Here is a 15,758-nt window from a genome sequence, read left to right as displayed (position 1 = left end):
AATGTATATACATATATACCACTATAAAAGCGCTAATAGCTTTACTAATGTTAAGATCCATCTGAACATCAGATCTGCTAAGTGTACTTTTTAAATATGCATTATTATATTTGTATGATTCTACATTAAAGATGGGATAAATCTTTAACCATGTCTAACTCTGTATGCAGGTAGTATTTCACATATCGCTAGAAGAAATTGCACTAAAAATAGGTCAGAAGCACCGAGGATCTTACTGCATACTGTATTCACTCTATTAAAAGTACATCTAAATCCTAATTTTATAAATATCAAGGTAGCGAACTAGTTTAAAATGTTAATTTTTTTATTGAAATAGCACAAACAAAACACGATAGCTGGGTATTGAAAGGTAGAAAATAGAAAACACCACAATAGCCCACATCCCATTCTTGTTTTCTTTTCAGTTATTCTTTGTGTGTACGCTTTTGTTTCTGTAAATTCATATCTTAATATTGTGCGGAAAATAAAAAATAATATTATAAATAAAAAAAATCATATTTTGCATGCATTGTATGCTGGATCATTGAAATATGACTTTTTTTAGATACATTTACAAATTAATAATTTTATCTTATAAATGAATTACTGACAAAGATCCTAATGAGGATATCAATGAAGTTTAAAATCAATTACAATTATTTTTAATTAATGAAACCTGCAACCAATCATTCCCCAAATCAGAGAAAGGCCAGGAGGCACCTACATGTATGTATTGTACATGTAAACATTTGATAGAAAATTACAGTCGTTCTGTGAATTATTTGGACAGTCAATTAATTAGCAATATATCTTGGAACTTTGCAAAACACTTGGGTCTTTTCCAATCTAGACTTGTCGGCGCCACTTGATTGACAGGCTGTAACTTATGGCGTTACGATAACAGATGTATAATAATACTCATTACCTTAAGTTGCATCAGGAGTAAACAAGTTGAAAATTAATCTGTGATTTTGACAATCTCTAAAAGTTACACAGCATGTATAATAACCAGTACAATATACATCATCAGACAGCTTATATGAACATACTTATAGCAGTTAGGACATTTTTTTTTTTAAATAACATTATGATAAAAATATCTTCACAAATATTAAAAACAAAATTTTAATGGCCAAATTATGTGAATATTTAATGACACAAATTACATATGATCAAAATAAATAAACATTGACATGACATAAGTTAGATCGTCATGTAATCTATCAACTCACACTATGGTCTTTTCACCACCAGATTTTCTACACTTTTTTCTTATATTCTTCAATATTTCTGAAAATGAATCCGAATTTTAAAGCCGAATTTAAAGTAAATTTTCAGTTTTTACTCAATTTTGGCTATTTTTGTCCCAATCTTCCCTAAGGAAAGTGCAGACTATTAACATGACTATTTTTGTGAATTTGTGATGAAAAGAGGGAACTGCATGGTGGTGCCTGACAATGCCTACCTTATTTTGTCATCACATAACAATGCAGAGTAGTTCTCGTAGGAGCAGATGGAATGAGTCTACGCATATGTGTGATGGGAGATAACAGCAGGACCAGTATGTACACCCGACTGAATAACTGCGCGTTAAAGAGATGACTGCTTTTATAGAGATCAGATCGATTGGTTATGATCATTAACTTACTAACATGCAGTAACAAACTCTTAAAATATTCAGAAGTATAATTAATGCAACAAGCGCTTAGAGCCTCGGAAACATGTGGGTTATACATGTATGCCACACGATGCCTTGAGATATTATTTTCAAAATCAGTAAATATCAAATACTGTGTTTATTACCATATACATTATGCCTACAAACCTTATGCATACTGTTGCACACCTGTTGGTACACTTCCCCCAATGGCATATGAATAAAGCGATATATATGTGACATGTTCACATGTGTTTTTCAAGCAAGTGTTATCACTAGAATACCACAAAGTATGCACGAAGGTCGTAAAGTGATCGTAACGGCACAGTGAAGGTTGATGTGAGCCCATTCTGCCTGAGTGCATACTTTGCGGTATTCTCTTGGTAACCTAATTATTATACATATTTTTCTGCTTGCAGTAAAAGTTTAATGAGGGAAATGACAATAAAATGCTAATGTTTGTGCTCGCTGATAGGATTCTATTTTCATCAACGTTCATTTGTATTCTTGGGAGTGGGCATTTTTCACCACCTGGCAACCATCACGATGAAAACAAAGGCAGAAGATTCCAAGAAAACAAGCTAGTTGGGCTAGTTGTTGAGACTCCCCATGTACAGTATAACAAGATTACCCCTACATGTACAACATATATAAGTTTGGTTGTTCAAGGTTATTCTTAGTTGAGAGCTCACCAGCTCTTTGGCCGGCAGTCCACAGCAGTTTGCGCAGACCCCATAGAAATGCATGGTACAGTGGTGCGCAACGTAGTACATTCTGTGACGTAGCTTCGCCCAAGAATAGTGCATCTGCATCTAATGTAAATGAAGTGTTCAAATTTGACACCACCAACCTTTAATACATTGTACATGTATGTTTAATAGTTTGATAGCGTAATTTAATCGATATAAAGAAAAATTTCAACAAGTATTGATATGTTTTGAAACAAGTGTTAATACAACTTTTCACAGCTTTATAGCAAATTGTTTTACTGAACTAGATGTAATAGTTGCGCCAGTGCTGATACCCACTTCCAAGATAGCTTAAACTAATTAAGTATTATAGCCTGAAATGGCACATCTGTTCCGCTCTGACGCCACCACAATTTATGCTGGCATAAAAGAACACAATGGTGCTATAGAAGGAACCAACCACATACATAGACTTGCTATTCAAAAGTTGTACAGTACGACATAGTTGAAAAGCTCTGTTTAGCAAAACCTATTTTTGCAAAATACAAAATAAGAGTCATTTTGTCAGAGTTTATTGTAAATACCCTTACCGAATCAGAAGAGAGAAAACACATTTTAAACATGTTGAAAATGCGTTTAGAATACATTTAAATCTCAAAATGCCTTTTAAACACATTTGAAATGAGTTTATTTGAACACAATATTTTTTGTAAAAATGCGTTGGGGGGAAAAAAGGTGTTTTAAACATGTTTTTTTCAATCTCTAACGAAATAGCACTCACTGACTATGAGTGGAAGTTTTTCAATGCATTGTAAATGCATTTTTAATACATTTATTTCAATCTTAGTCTGAATCCACCCACAATGGTGAGCTCAATGACAAAGTCCAATTCAAACACACAAAAAAATACATTTGAAATGCATTTATTCCACACTTTAATTTTTACGTTATTCATGATTGCTACTTTTATATTCTGTAACCTCCAGTATGACACAGACATGGTACTTACTGTATGTGCATCAACAATTTAAAAGTGAACTACCCCCCCCCCCCCCGGTAAATCGCATATTCACAAAGAGAGCCTTCAATATTAACTTGCATGTATATATTGACAATTTATTCAAAATAAAATCTATGAATTTGCATAAACAATGGAATATTAAACATGTTTATATTTGAATGAGTCTTAAGAAAACACATATGCACCAAGTATCAAAGTAATAAGAATTGTAGTTTTCAAGAAGAAGTTGAAAATTTAAAAAGTTGACATGATCAACGACACCGGATAATCACTCGAATGATAAGCTCCGCTCGACAAAGTCAACAGCGGAGCTGAATAGCACAAAATAGGACATGTAGCTTCTACACGTATGAGAAATGGTGAATTTTTGGTTTTGAATTGTTCAAAAAGAATGGATGCTACTTCTATCAGCCATTTAAATCAGATCAGTGAACATATGTATTGAAGCCTCATGTTTGTAAAATCTGAACGTCCAAAATATATATGTACAGGTAGGTACAACTGTAAACAAAATGGCCTTTTCAATGTGTGATATAAATACACATAAATTGAAGATGAAACAAGTGACCTGATAGTGGACAGAACTCATGTTATTGCTGAAGCAGTGTTATTGTCATATACATTAACCAGACAAGACTAGTACAGGGGTATGCCATAATTCATTTATTCATTACTAGATTTTGGGATTTTAACTAAGTTCTCAACTACTCATTCTTTTTCAATATTGTTTGGTATAAGGCAAATAAACTCGCACTCTCTGTGACCACAGTTTACAGATATACAGCACTGTGTGATGCTGTGAATTGGTATTGCACAAGGAAAGGTGTTCTCTCTAATGACTGGGATTATATGTGGCAGAGTAGCCCCACTTATATCATCATGTACCAGATGTACATCATGCTTTATAGAATACTTATTAATGATAGCTCTATATACTGGGTTCAAACATATACAATTAGAATCGCATAACACTTGGCTTGGGCATTTCAAAATACACTTTGCATAATATTTAACCTGACCATATTCAAGACCATTATCTCCGTCATACTGAATAGTATAGCTATTTCGACGAGTAACTGCTTTATAATCTTGACTGTGAATGATACTACCATGAATTTGGGCTCTTTTAAACTTGAATACTGTATGAATATCCCCAGACCTTATGCTTCTTCTCAAAGCTTGCACCTCAGATCTAGAGGGATTTATTTTCTCCATCCCACCAACACTACAAACACCATTTGAAATTGTTGTTTTAGAAGCAACTATCTTTCTATTTTCAGTGAGTTTTTTGTAGAAATCATAATGAAGTGAATCAGGAGGTAAACAAAATTCTAGTTCTGGTATTTTCTGTTGAATGGAAACTCCTGTGACTATTTGTTGCGGCATGCTTTGAGTCCCATGACAGAGATTTCGCAACTGTCCGTTGTAGTCTTCATAGTAGAAACATGACATGGACCAAAGAGGACCTAAGCATTCAACTCTTTGAGAGAGATGCAACAATAGATGCACATTTGATGTTTCATAGCGTGCTCCATAAAGTGTTGAAATTTTGAAGCAAAAGTGCCTTAATAAACCTGATGCCTTCTTTAGTTGCATTGGTGATATAGATGACTGTAGCAGAATAAAAATAGCTTCAACAAGTAAGCAATAATGTTGGAAATATTCATTTGGCAAAATTTTCCATAGCACAGGGATGGAGTAAAAAAGAAGAAAATTTCTAAATTCAGATGCCTTCCAATGAGAAAGTTCATTAAAAATGTTTCTTGGAGCACGTGTTATTACATGGGGTGGTTTAATTCTAAGAATTTTTGTATCAATCAGCTCAAGTTGATTTCCTACATACCATGGGTTGTCCTTATTTGTTTTGTCAGTCCAAAGGATTAGCAACATTTTTGTTATACCCAAGCAAACACAATGCATATAATCTGCACCCATGCCATTGATCATATCAAACTTAGGGACATGCAAAAACCAGCTAACTCCTTTTACTCCCATCACAGCTGAAGAATTCCCTTGCTGAGATTTAGTGAATGCTTCCATAGCATGCTGCCTTGTTTCCAGCAGAGTTCGCAGCTGGTCATGTCCAGTGGAACTGTTATCAGTGTTGAAGGGATAAGCCAGCATATGGCCCTTTTGGCCTGTTTTAACAGTTGCTCCCTTTGTTAAACAAAATGGGCAACCGAAAAACCCATTGAACTGATTCAGTTCCATGAAAATACATCGCGCAGGTGAGTCAAACACTGAGCTGAGGAGAATGCCCTTCACCAAGACTTTCTTCCCTTTAACTGAAACACCAATTCCTGAAAAGAAAAAAAAAACATGGCTTTGAATATAAAAGCTAGATTACATTTAATTTTGTGATAATGTCAATAATGTCATGATAATGTCGGCTGTATAATGAAATATCATTGAAATAATATAAACAACTGTGGTTTATGTTGCAGCTTCTAACTGAAATTTAAAAAAACCCACAAATATTCAAGAAAATTAATGTCACGTATATCAAATTTTAAACCATGAGGAACGGTTTCGGGAAGAATTATGCAGGGGTTTCACAAATGCATTTAATAGCAGGCCATTATCCTGTAACAAAAGGCCAACAAATAAAATAAAAAGGCTCTAGGCAGTGTGAAGAAGCGCTGCAGCGAGACCTGTGTTGGCAGTGGGGTGGGGGTGGGGGGTTATGGCAGAAAGTACTCTCATGTCCCAAATAAACATACCCTCGGCCAAATCTTCAAAATCTAATAAACATTATTTGTTATAAAAGTGTTGCAATTGTTGATTACCGGTAGTACTCAGTACTGATTATAATAACGTATAAAAAATAAATTTGTTGAATTGTTATGAAATGCAAGTAAAATTCAATTTAGTTTTATCGGAAGTGAATGATTTTAGTCACATGTAAACACTTGATGCAATATGATATCAGCCATATTTTTCATGCACATGGGTCCTGAAACAACTGTTTTTCTTCATCTGATAGGTCAAATCGCTAATTAACCAATCAAAATGCTGGAGGGTGCCGACATGTTCGAATTACCATAGCTCATTTAAATATGTTAATGCAGCTCAGCAACTTTATTGTGAATACAAAACGGAAGAGATTTACCGATGTTTTAGTGAGATCTTTTGGCTTTGATTTCAATGGGAAAACGGCATGATTTTTTTTTTAAGCATGGAATTTTTTAGGGAAAAAATAAACGTTCTGGTACGTTTATTTGAGACATGAAAATAGAGGGCTAATTTGGGCTTGTAGCCGGCCATATGGCCGATGGCTGGCACTTAATGAAACTCGTGATTAAGTCCAAAATATTGGTTTTGATCAAAAGATTTAAGATATTGATGAGGAAACCATACTAAACATCAAAGCACTCAGGCTACTGGTTTTCACGAGAAAGATGAAAATTGTTGATGGCCTCCAAACAGACACCAGATAGCAATGGAAAATGTGTCATCTTCAATGACAGTGGAGCTAAAAAAAATAAAGAGTAACTTACCAGTTGTAAACAACTCTTTAAGGGACACAGCAAATGGTTGCAAAAATGTTTTACATTCTGGTTTCTTAAAACCAAACCAAATACCAGCAAATATCTTGTTACACCTTCGATACCTAAAGATAAATGAAATTCAGACTGTATTCAAGTGTCTTGCAATTATTCATAGAAAAATTATTAATTAATGATAACACACAACTCAAGCCCTGAATACCACACATGTGACCCTATGATTGAAAGAGCTTCACTTCACTCTTCTACTGTAAATGAAATACTGTAAACTATTAAATTTCCACTCCAAGCAATTTTCTTGTTCTGATGATATTATGGCAAAATTTTGTGAATGACAACAGAGAAATTTTCACTGAAATTTGTCTTTTGCAGAATTAAAGCAATTTGAAGTATAAGATATTAAGTAATAACACAAACACAAGAGATATAAACACATTACAGTGAGGGCGAATGACAATTTCTGTATTACATGTATAAGATAAACACATTTTAACAAAAACAAATATATTTGTATATTTAATTTAAAAGCATTGTGAGTTTCTGTTTTGGAGAAGAGATTGAAAATACAAGTTTCAAATCCTGGTTTTGACCAAAAATACCCAAAATAATTTGTTTATACATGTACACCTAGTATAACACCAGTAATAATATTCTAGGATTAGAAAAAACAGCCTACCTCTCAGATGGCGGAAGCTCATTTATTGTATAATATACTGGCCATATGCTGAACTTCGAGGACCGGAATAGAGCAACACCATCAAAGTTCATCTGCAATGACAGATGTAATTCTGTTTTTTTCTGCTCTGCAGTTGAATGGTGAAAAAACCCATCCTCAGTGAAATGTTTCTTATATAGAATTCCATCCATAACATCTTCCACATTGTGCCTATGTCTCTTCTTTCTCTCTCTACGGTAGTTCATTTTATCAAGCATTTTATCTCCTGAAAATTAAAATAAGTCATTGTCAATGACAAGTCCCCAAGCAGTTTTTAGTGACTGTCAAAATTAGGGTCAAATAATTATTTACATTTGTGTGACAGACATGATGCATCAGTTTGAACAAAATATGTTTATGCACGACCAAAGATATGGTCAACAATATCCTGCTTGTAAAATGAATATCAATATTGCACAAACACTGTAGCAGATTCAATGAATCATAATTCAGGAAATTATTACAAACAACTTCAACCTATATGATAACCCTTAAATTTAGAATTTACATGTACTTGCAAAATTTAGATAAAAACAGATTGAGGCAGTAAATAATTTAGTTTTAATTGACCGCAGAAAGTCTGAACTAATAGCAAATTTTCATATTCAGTTTTCAGTAAAATTAATGTCCATACTTTGAGTTGCAACACAATTAACAATAACATTTAAAAATGCCCCGTGGTAATTGTATTCACATGAAAAATTAAAGTTGTTGATGAGGTCAAAAATAACAAATAAAGGTACTCACTTCCTAAAATACTCTGTAGTTGACTGAAGAGAGGCGAAATAATGAAGTAGCTGGATGATCCTTTATCCACTGTGTCTTTCAAACATACCAAACAGTGGTCAATAAGCGTCTTCCCTATGTACACCCCACAGTGTGGACAAAAGTAATGGCGTTGTATTGGTGATTTCAAACTCATGAAAAACGTCTGAAATAATTTCAAACTTGTCCGGCATAAGTTGGGTAACAAGCAGTGTAGTTGAATAAGTGTCAAGAGATCTGAAAGGGCTTCACCACTAAGACTGTGACGAATAGCAAATGATATGATTAGGAGCATACTGGCACCTACAGTAACTGGGGAGCCACTGTATAAGGGCATGTTTTCATCTGACTCGGACAGTGACGAAGGTTCGTCGTCTATATCCAATGGAGCGTCATCCAAATAGTTTTCCCAGAGATGCTGTTCTTGGTGTCCCTCTGGGGAAAACAAATCATTCTCGAAATTATCGGCATTTGGCTCTCCAATGTCACTGTCAGTAAGGGTGTTTATTTCCGGGCTAGATTGCTCGTCTGCACGTTCGCTATATATGCAAGAAATGTCAGAATTTCCATCATCCACATTAACGACCGGGAATCCTACACGCTCACTACAAACTCCATTCCCGAAATCAGAAGGACCACTAGCCTGAAAAATGGTGCTTTCGACAGAGTCATTCAAACTGGCGCGAGTATTTACAGTCGTATTCGGCGTTAAGCCGCGGCGGGCAGTGCTCGGCCAAACTCTTGCAGTCGAGCGTGGAAGTGCCACCGATGTATCACTGAGATACGACAAATAACGTCCCCGTTTTCTAGTTGATGGCTGATCGATGTGTTCATCCATGACTACGCGTAAAAACGATAACTAAAGTTTGTAAACCAGTAAGTTTACAAGTTCACAGACTAGTTTCTCAAACGCAAGTGACAAAGTACAGATGCCAAATGGCGGCGTGACGTCATAATTCCTCAGGATGAATCTTTTATCTTTTTAAATTTACTACTGAGTTAATTATGTATGTTCCCTTTTTATCTGATTATTATAAAAACAATTTGAAAGTGTGTACAATTTTGTAAACAAAAAAAAACAAAAAAAAACTCGCCATTCCGGTTCCGCTCAGCCAATCACAGCGAAGAAAACGAAATGACCCCATGTAATGACCTTACTTTCTTTTCCCGCTCTTACAATACGCGGTATTTTCATTCAGTCTATATTGTTAGTCGCTTGCATTTGAATAACAATTCGCTGCATACTTATGTTATGGCTGTTGCAAGAAAAAGACAACCACCAGCACATCTCAGAGATGAAGGTACGTTGCTATGTAGTTACGTTTATGAGAGATCTGCTATTTTTAAAAAGAATTATTGAATGCACTCTGAGTCATGATTCGACCAACTATTGACCAACAGAGGGTTCATTATTTTATCAACCCAATTAATATATTTACTCACGAACGTGCCATATACTTTTTAGAATTTGTGATGTTCTGAGAAAATTAATGGCAGCTTTACGTAAATGCTATAAACAGAAGTATGTTTGTTTGGGGGGTGGGGGTGTCGAACTATTATTTTACCATCTAGTATTTCAAAGGAAATTTAGTTTAACTTTTCAATGTATGTTGCCTTATTTTATCTTTCATTCTTATGCATTTTTAAAACTTTAATTGTCATAATTATAAATTCTTTTCAGATTTTGTCTTAGTTCAGTTCACTCAAGACAACAAATATCTTGTTGTGAAAGAGAGTGGTCTGACAGTAAATGGAGGTGTTACCACAGCAGTGTGGCCCAGTGATAAAAAGCATTATAAATGCTTAGTTCTCGGTAAAAGTGGTGAGTATTCTATAGCCTTTCTTTGTCAGTGCATGTTCTCCCCAGGATTTTGGTCACTGGTTGTTGCTAATTTGCATGGTAATTAACACACAAGTTAAATAATTTATTTATAGTGTTTGTATATTTTTTTTCACTTTTCACAAGCTATATATTGGAAAAACACTGAATGGTATCAGTGAAATGGCATTTATCATGTTTTGTCTATTAGAAGCGCATGAACTAAAATATATGTCTGTGTGTCTATAATGCCAAATACAATTCATATTTTAACATTACTAGAATTAAATTACTTGAATTAGAATGAAAATGACATTTTTCCAGAGATTGTCAGCCTTTTCTTCTAAATCTGTCTCAATTTATAGTAGTTTTTTTTCCTAATGCGTTTTCATTTGGACTTTTCTTTTTCGTCTTTGATAATTTTTTTTCACTAACCACAAATGGTCATTGTTAGGCACATCAAAATAGAACTTCATGACTTGGGTTGTGTTGTGAGACTTGTTCTTGTCACATTGATGCCTTTAAATGATTTTCTCTGATTTGACTAATGAATTTATTTTAAAGATGACAAAGATGATTTGCTACATCGCAAGTCAGTAATTGAGAGAGCCTTGAATGGTGGTAAAAGAAAATCACAACTGATTTCAACCAATGAATCTGACAAAAAGAAGAAGTCGGAGAATGTGATCCAAAGTAAAGATTCTGGGGAAAAAAAACAGAAAACTGTTGTGGATGAAGTAAAGAGAAAAGAAAAAGTGGAAGCTCAAGAAAAGAAAAAGGCAGAGCAGGAACTAAAAAGAAAAGAGAAAGAGGAAACCCTGAAGAAAAAACAAGAAAAAGAAGAGAGAAGGACAATTAATTTAAAAAGTTGTGATGATGCTTTGCAGCAGATGAAACAACAAGGCCTCTTCAGGTAAAGAGACTGTCTTCAATTGTTGTAGAAGCTCAAAAAACATATTTTCCAATTAAGTCTGAACTGCCTCTCTAAACATAATTGTAATACAATCACCAGCTTCCAAAGCACACTTCACGTTTTACAAAAATTATTGCACTGAATCATTGTCTGTACTTGTCTGGCAGCTTTGCTATGTGTGTGTACTTTTCTTTCATATGACTTTAATATTATTCACAAGAGCATATTTTTTTCTGCAGATGGCTTCAACTTTGACACAAAAGTGTAAAGATATTTTGTACATTATTTGCAGTTATGCAGAGTCATCTGTGGATGTTTTTGATGAGAACCCATTAATTACTTCTATGGATGATAATGATACTGATGTTGATGATGATGAACCACCACAGTATGCCACTTTACAAAACTTTTGTAGTGATGACTTGGTGGAAGAATCATTAAGCCTTTTAACTCCACCAAGAGAAAAACCAGCACACAAATCTCAACATCAAGATGATAGACCAACTCAAGGTGGTAAGGTGCCCCGTGCACATTTTTTAAAACAGGGTACTACTGGTAATGAAACTAATTACTCTGAACTGAGCAGGAAGTACTCAACACTTCTTCAGAGATGTGAATCAATGAAATTGGATAATGACATTCTGAAGAAAGAAAATGCAAACCTTAAAGTTCAGCTTGCAGCTGTTCGAAATGAACGTAAGTTACATTGTTATTTTCATTGTTTACTTCCCTTACAGCAAGTCTCAGAAGTATTGGGGCAGCCAATTTGCAAACTCGCTAGCGAATTGGCTAACTGCTTGGGTTTTGACTAAACATGGCTGCGTCCACTCTGAGCGAGTCTAAGTTGCATTAGGGAACATAGATGCTTTTACATAGCCTGGTAGGAGCATGTCTAGATTCCCCTGAATGATTTACTTTGTTACGAGGCGTGATAATGTAAAAGTAGTAAGCCTGAAAATGGCCTGGTAAGCCTGAAAATGGCCATAGTCAGCTGGCGTAAAGCGATAATATGATAAATGCGATTAATCCGCCGATATTTACTATATGGGGTAGCCATCTTGAACACTGCTTGAAACTAAATAAAGAGACAAGTTGATAAACAATTTCCTACAAATCAGGAAGAAAATGACAAACTTTCACAACTAAATGACCCCGTCAGGGTAACATTAGCCAACTGCTAAAAAAATCGTCATCCCCTGCTGTTATTTAGATTCGCCCAGAGTGGGCGTGACCACAAGACGGCGCCAGTAAGATTCGAAACCCAACTGTTTAGTCAAAACCCAAGCAGTTAGCCAATTCGCTAGCGAGTTTGCAAATTGGCTGCCCCAATACTTCTGAGACTTGCTGTAAGGTTGCTCAATACAGTTTCACAAAAGTATTTGGATTTTTTTTTTATATTTATGAATTATTGCTACATGGTCATATGTGAAAAAAATAGGGTGTACATACCTAATTTTTTAGATAAACATACTATTACTTTAGATGGATTATGGAGTTAATACATGGGGAAATTATAATTACGTGATGAAACGATGCATCTGGAACTACATTTGTAAAGATACGTGGGTTTCAGTGATTTGCCCTATGCCAACACATATGGGTGACCCACCCATGTTCAAGACTGCATTGAACAACCTTAAAGACACTCGTGTTGAGGGCACATTTGTGCATTTTCATTTTTTAAATTGAATTCCTGTAAACTGCTCAAATTTCAAAACTATGAATTTTCGTTATTTGATAATATTACTGTAGACGCAATTTTTGGAAAGTCACTGACACAAAACTTCATGATTTTCCTATACACTACATGACAGTATAATGATCACAGGGCTTGAACTTCAGAGGCTACAAAGCAATTGGCACAATGCCCAATGAGTTTGCCTTTGCGCCTAGTGAAAAATAAACATTTTCTCAATATTCTTCCTTTATGTATTTATGTATACAATAGTTTTAATTTATAGATTGTGGTTCCTACATGTGATACATAAGCTATTTACTATGCAAGGGTTGTGGGCACCCGTTTTCATGACAAAAATTGTTTTGGACTGAATTGTAGAACTTTACGATATTTCATAGGGCACAATTGACTTTTTATAGCCATAAAAAACAACAACACAGAAGTGAATTGATAAAGTACTGTTAGCGCCCATGCCTGGTCTAGGGCCCACATCCCATTTTTGCATAATTTTTATATTCGGGGTCGCATTCAGCAAAGCACCTATTCTTTCAAAATGCCACTAATTTAATTTAAAACTTGGTCTTTGATAATTAATGATAAAGATTTTGGCTCTAACATTTTTAATCTAGATAATTTGGGTGGTATATAATTAATATTGTTATAAAAATGTGCATATTTTTTGTGACCATTTCTGTTATTTTATTGTAAAAGTCAATGAAGACGCAACTAATTTTGTATTTTTATTTTCTCTGAAAGACGTGATATCCCCCTCAATCTGTCACATGAATTAAAATTTGTTCTCTTTTCCGAGGGGGTGCTCGGGTATGTGCTCATCCTTAAAAAATCATTATTTTCCGACTTGAGTACGGTACCACTGAAGGCAGGTATACGACTCAATTTTATAGAAGTTCCAGTGATTGAAGTTGCTTTTTGCATTTTGTGCTGAAAATATTTTTTATTTATTTAGAACTGGATGAAGAAGTTATTGAAATGGCATCAACCCCAACTGGTGGGAAAATAAGTAAAGAGGTTGCTCGTTTGTTCAAGGTATGTTCCCCTTTTTAGCTCCGCTGTCGAAAAAGTCATTTCATGTCAAAATCTCAAATTTTCTATTTTTGGTGAATATTTTTGTCATTTTTGGTAAAAAGTGATATTTTCGACTTTTTGTTAAAAATCGCAAGTCCAATTGCTTTGATATTACATGTATAGATACTACATGTAGACCTTTTCTCAGATTTGTTCATTTCGTGATGATATCTTTAATTAGGGGCCCAAGCCTGTAGGGCGTGGCCCCTATTCTTATTGTTCGGTTTTTTCTTTAGGGGCCCAAGCCCAAAGGGCGAGGCCCCTATTATTATCGTCCGGTTTTTTCTTCTTTCTTTCTTCTTTCTTTCTTCCGTAACTTTTTCGTCAAGCCGTTTGAGAAAACCGCTGTACGGAATGATCTGATAATGCTCTCTACTGATAGTCTCTAATGTGAACTGGTGCAACATGCTTTCAGAATTTCGATTGGTCAATTAGTTTAGCAGCCATATTGGATTGAAATAAAACCGGAAGTGGCTGTTTGACCACTTTCTGAGGGTCTAGGCGTCTAGATTTTTTTATGGTATATAGTACAACTCATGTGTAATAGATATCAGCAATAAAAACTTTAGCGGTCACGTGACTTTTCCCGCCATTTTGTTTTTCCTAAAAACGGCAAAAAAAAACTTGAAAATCTTCTTCTTCAGAACCACCTAGCAGAATCCTCTCATATGTTGTATTTAGCTTCTATATATGAATCCCATTTACGTTTGAAAAAATGTTTACGATTGGTCACGTGGTTTGGCCACCATTTTGGATTTCTTCTAAACAGGAAGTAGTTTTTTACTCTGGCAACACTTGAGAGAATATTTTCAATTTTGCTTCATGGCATCTGTGTATCAAGCCCTTTCAGAAACCTAAAAAGAATTTTAGATCAGTCACATGGTTTGGCCGCCATTTTGGATTTTAAGCAAAATTGACCAAAAGTTTGGGTATTTGTTTCTCAGAGACGATTCAACCAATCTACTAGGTGTTTTTATATTTACCATGCCTGGCCTTAGCTGCATACGAGAAAAATAATATTATTTTGATCAGTCACGTGGTTTGGCCGCCATCTTGGATTTTGTGAAAATAGAAATTATGCAACTACATGTTTTGTATTAGTCTGATTTCTTTCAAATTTTGTATGTGCATTTGTGTCATCAGATGCATCATTTTGCCCAAATAGCACACTGCTAGGCCACGTGGCTTGGCACCCATGGGGTGGGGGCTTCTAACCTCATTAATATGCATAACTGTTATAACTCAATCACTGTTGTAGTTAGGGTGATGAATCCTGTGTTATTATGACAACGTTGAACAAGAGATTTGATTAAAATAACAGATGACCATATATGGTCATGTGAGCTCATTAATATGCATAACCATTATATCTTAAGCACTGTTGCAGTTAGGAAGATGAATCCTGTGTTATTATGACAACAGTGAACAAGAGATTTGATTAAAATAACAGATAACCATATATGGTCATGTGAACTCATTAATATGCATAACCATTATATCTTAAACACTGTCGCAGTTAGGAAGATAAATCCTGTGTCATTATGACAACAGTGAACAATAGATTTGATTAAAATAACAGATGACCATATATGGTCATGTGAACTCATTAATATGCATAACCATTATATCTTAAACACTGTTGCAGTTAGGAAGATGAATCCTGTGTTATTATGACAACAGTGAACAAGAGATTTGATTAAAATAACAGATGACCATATATGGTCATGTGAACTCATTAATATGCATAACCATTATATCTTAAACACTGTTGCAGTTAGGAAGATGAATCCTGTGTTTTTATGACAACAGTGAACAAGAGATTTGATTAAAATAACAGATGACCATATATGGTCATGTGAACTTATTAATATGCATAGCAGTCATATCTAAAAAACTGTCGCAGAGCAGG

At 34.8% G+C, this 15,758-nt stretch overlaps 2 protein-coding genes across 2 annotated transcripts in view; one reads left to right on the top strand and one right to left on the bottom strand.

The window, feature by feature from the left end:
* Positions 1-4,007: 4,007 nt before the first annotated feature.
* On the bottom strand, positions 4,008-9,191 carry LOC146735678 (uncharacterized). The gene is made up of 4 exons (XM_085506001.1): positions 8,336-9,191; positions 7,550-7,814; positions 6,865-6,977; positions 4,008-5,667 (listed from the first exon to the last, which is right to left on the bottom strand). Exons 1-4 carry the CDS (start codon positions 9,189-9,191, stop codon positions 4,076-4,078), a joined length of 2,826 nt encoding a protein of 941 aa, XP_085362127.1. The 3' UTR covers positions 4,008-4,075.
* LOC146735677 (uncharacterized) overlaps positions 8,857-15,758 on the top strand; it is a 26,480-nt gene continuing 19,578 nt past the window's right edge. The window contains exons 1-5 of the mRNA XM_085506000.1: positions 8,857-9,654; positions 10,035-10,175; positions 10,737-11,085; positions 11,378-11,781; positions 13,731-13,810. Of these exons, the coding sequence (XP_085362126.1) occupies positions 9,489-9,654; positions 10,035-10,175; positions 10,737-11,085; positions 11,378-11,781; positions 13,731-13,810 (1,140 nt within the window). The 5' untranslated portion in view covers positions 8,857-9,488. The remainder of the gene's footprint in view (positions 9,655-10,034; positions 10,176-10,736; positions 11,086-11,377; positions 11,782-13,730; positions 13,811-15,758) is intronic.

This window comes from Saccoglossus kowalevskii, chromosome 12, assembly GCF_978046115.1.
Source record: "Saccoglossus kowalevskii chromosome 12, keSacKowa6.1, whole genome shotgun sequence".
Lineage (NCBI taxonomy): Eukaryota > Metazoa > Hemichordata > Enteropneusta > Harrimaniidae > Saccoglossus > Saccoglossus kowalevskii.
Note: the sequence above shows the minus strand (reverse complement) of the source record. Positions and strands in the feature narration are given on the sequence as shown.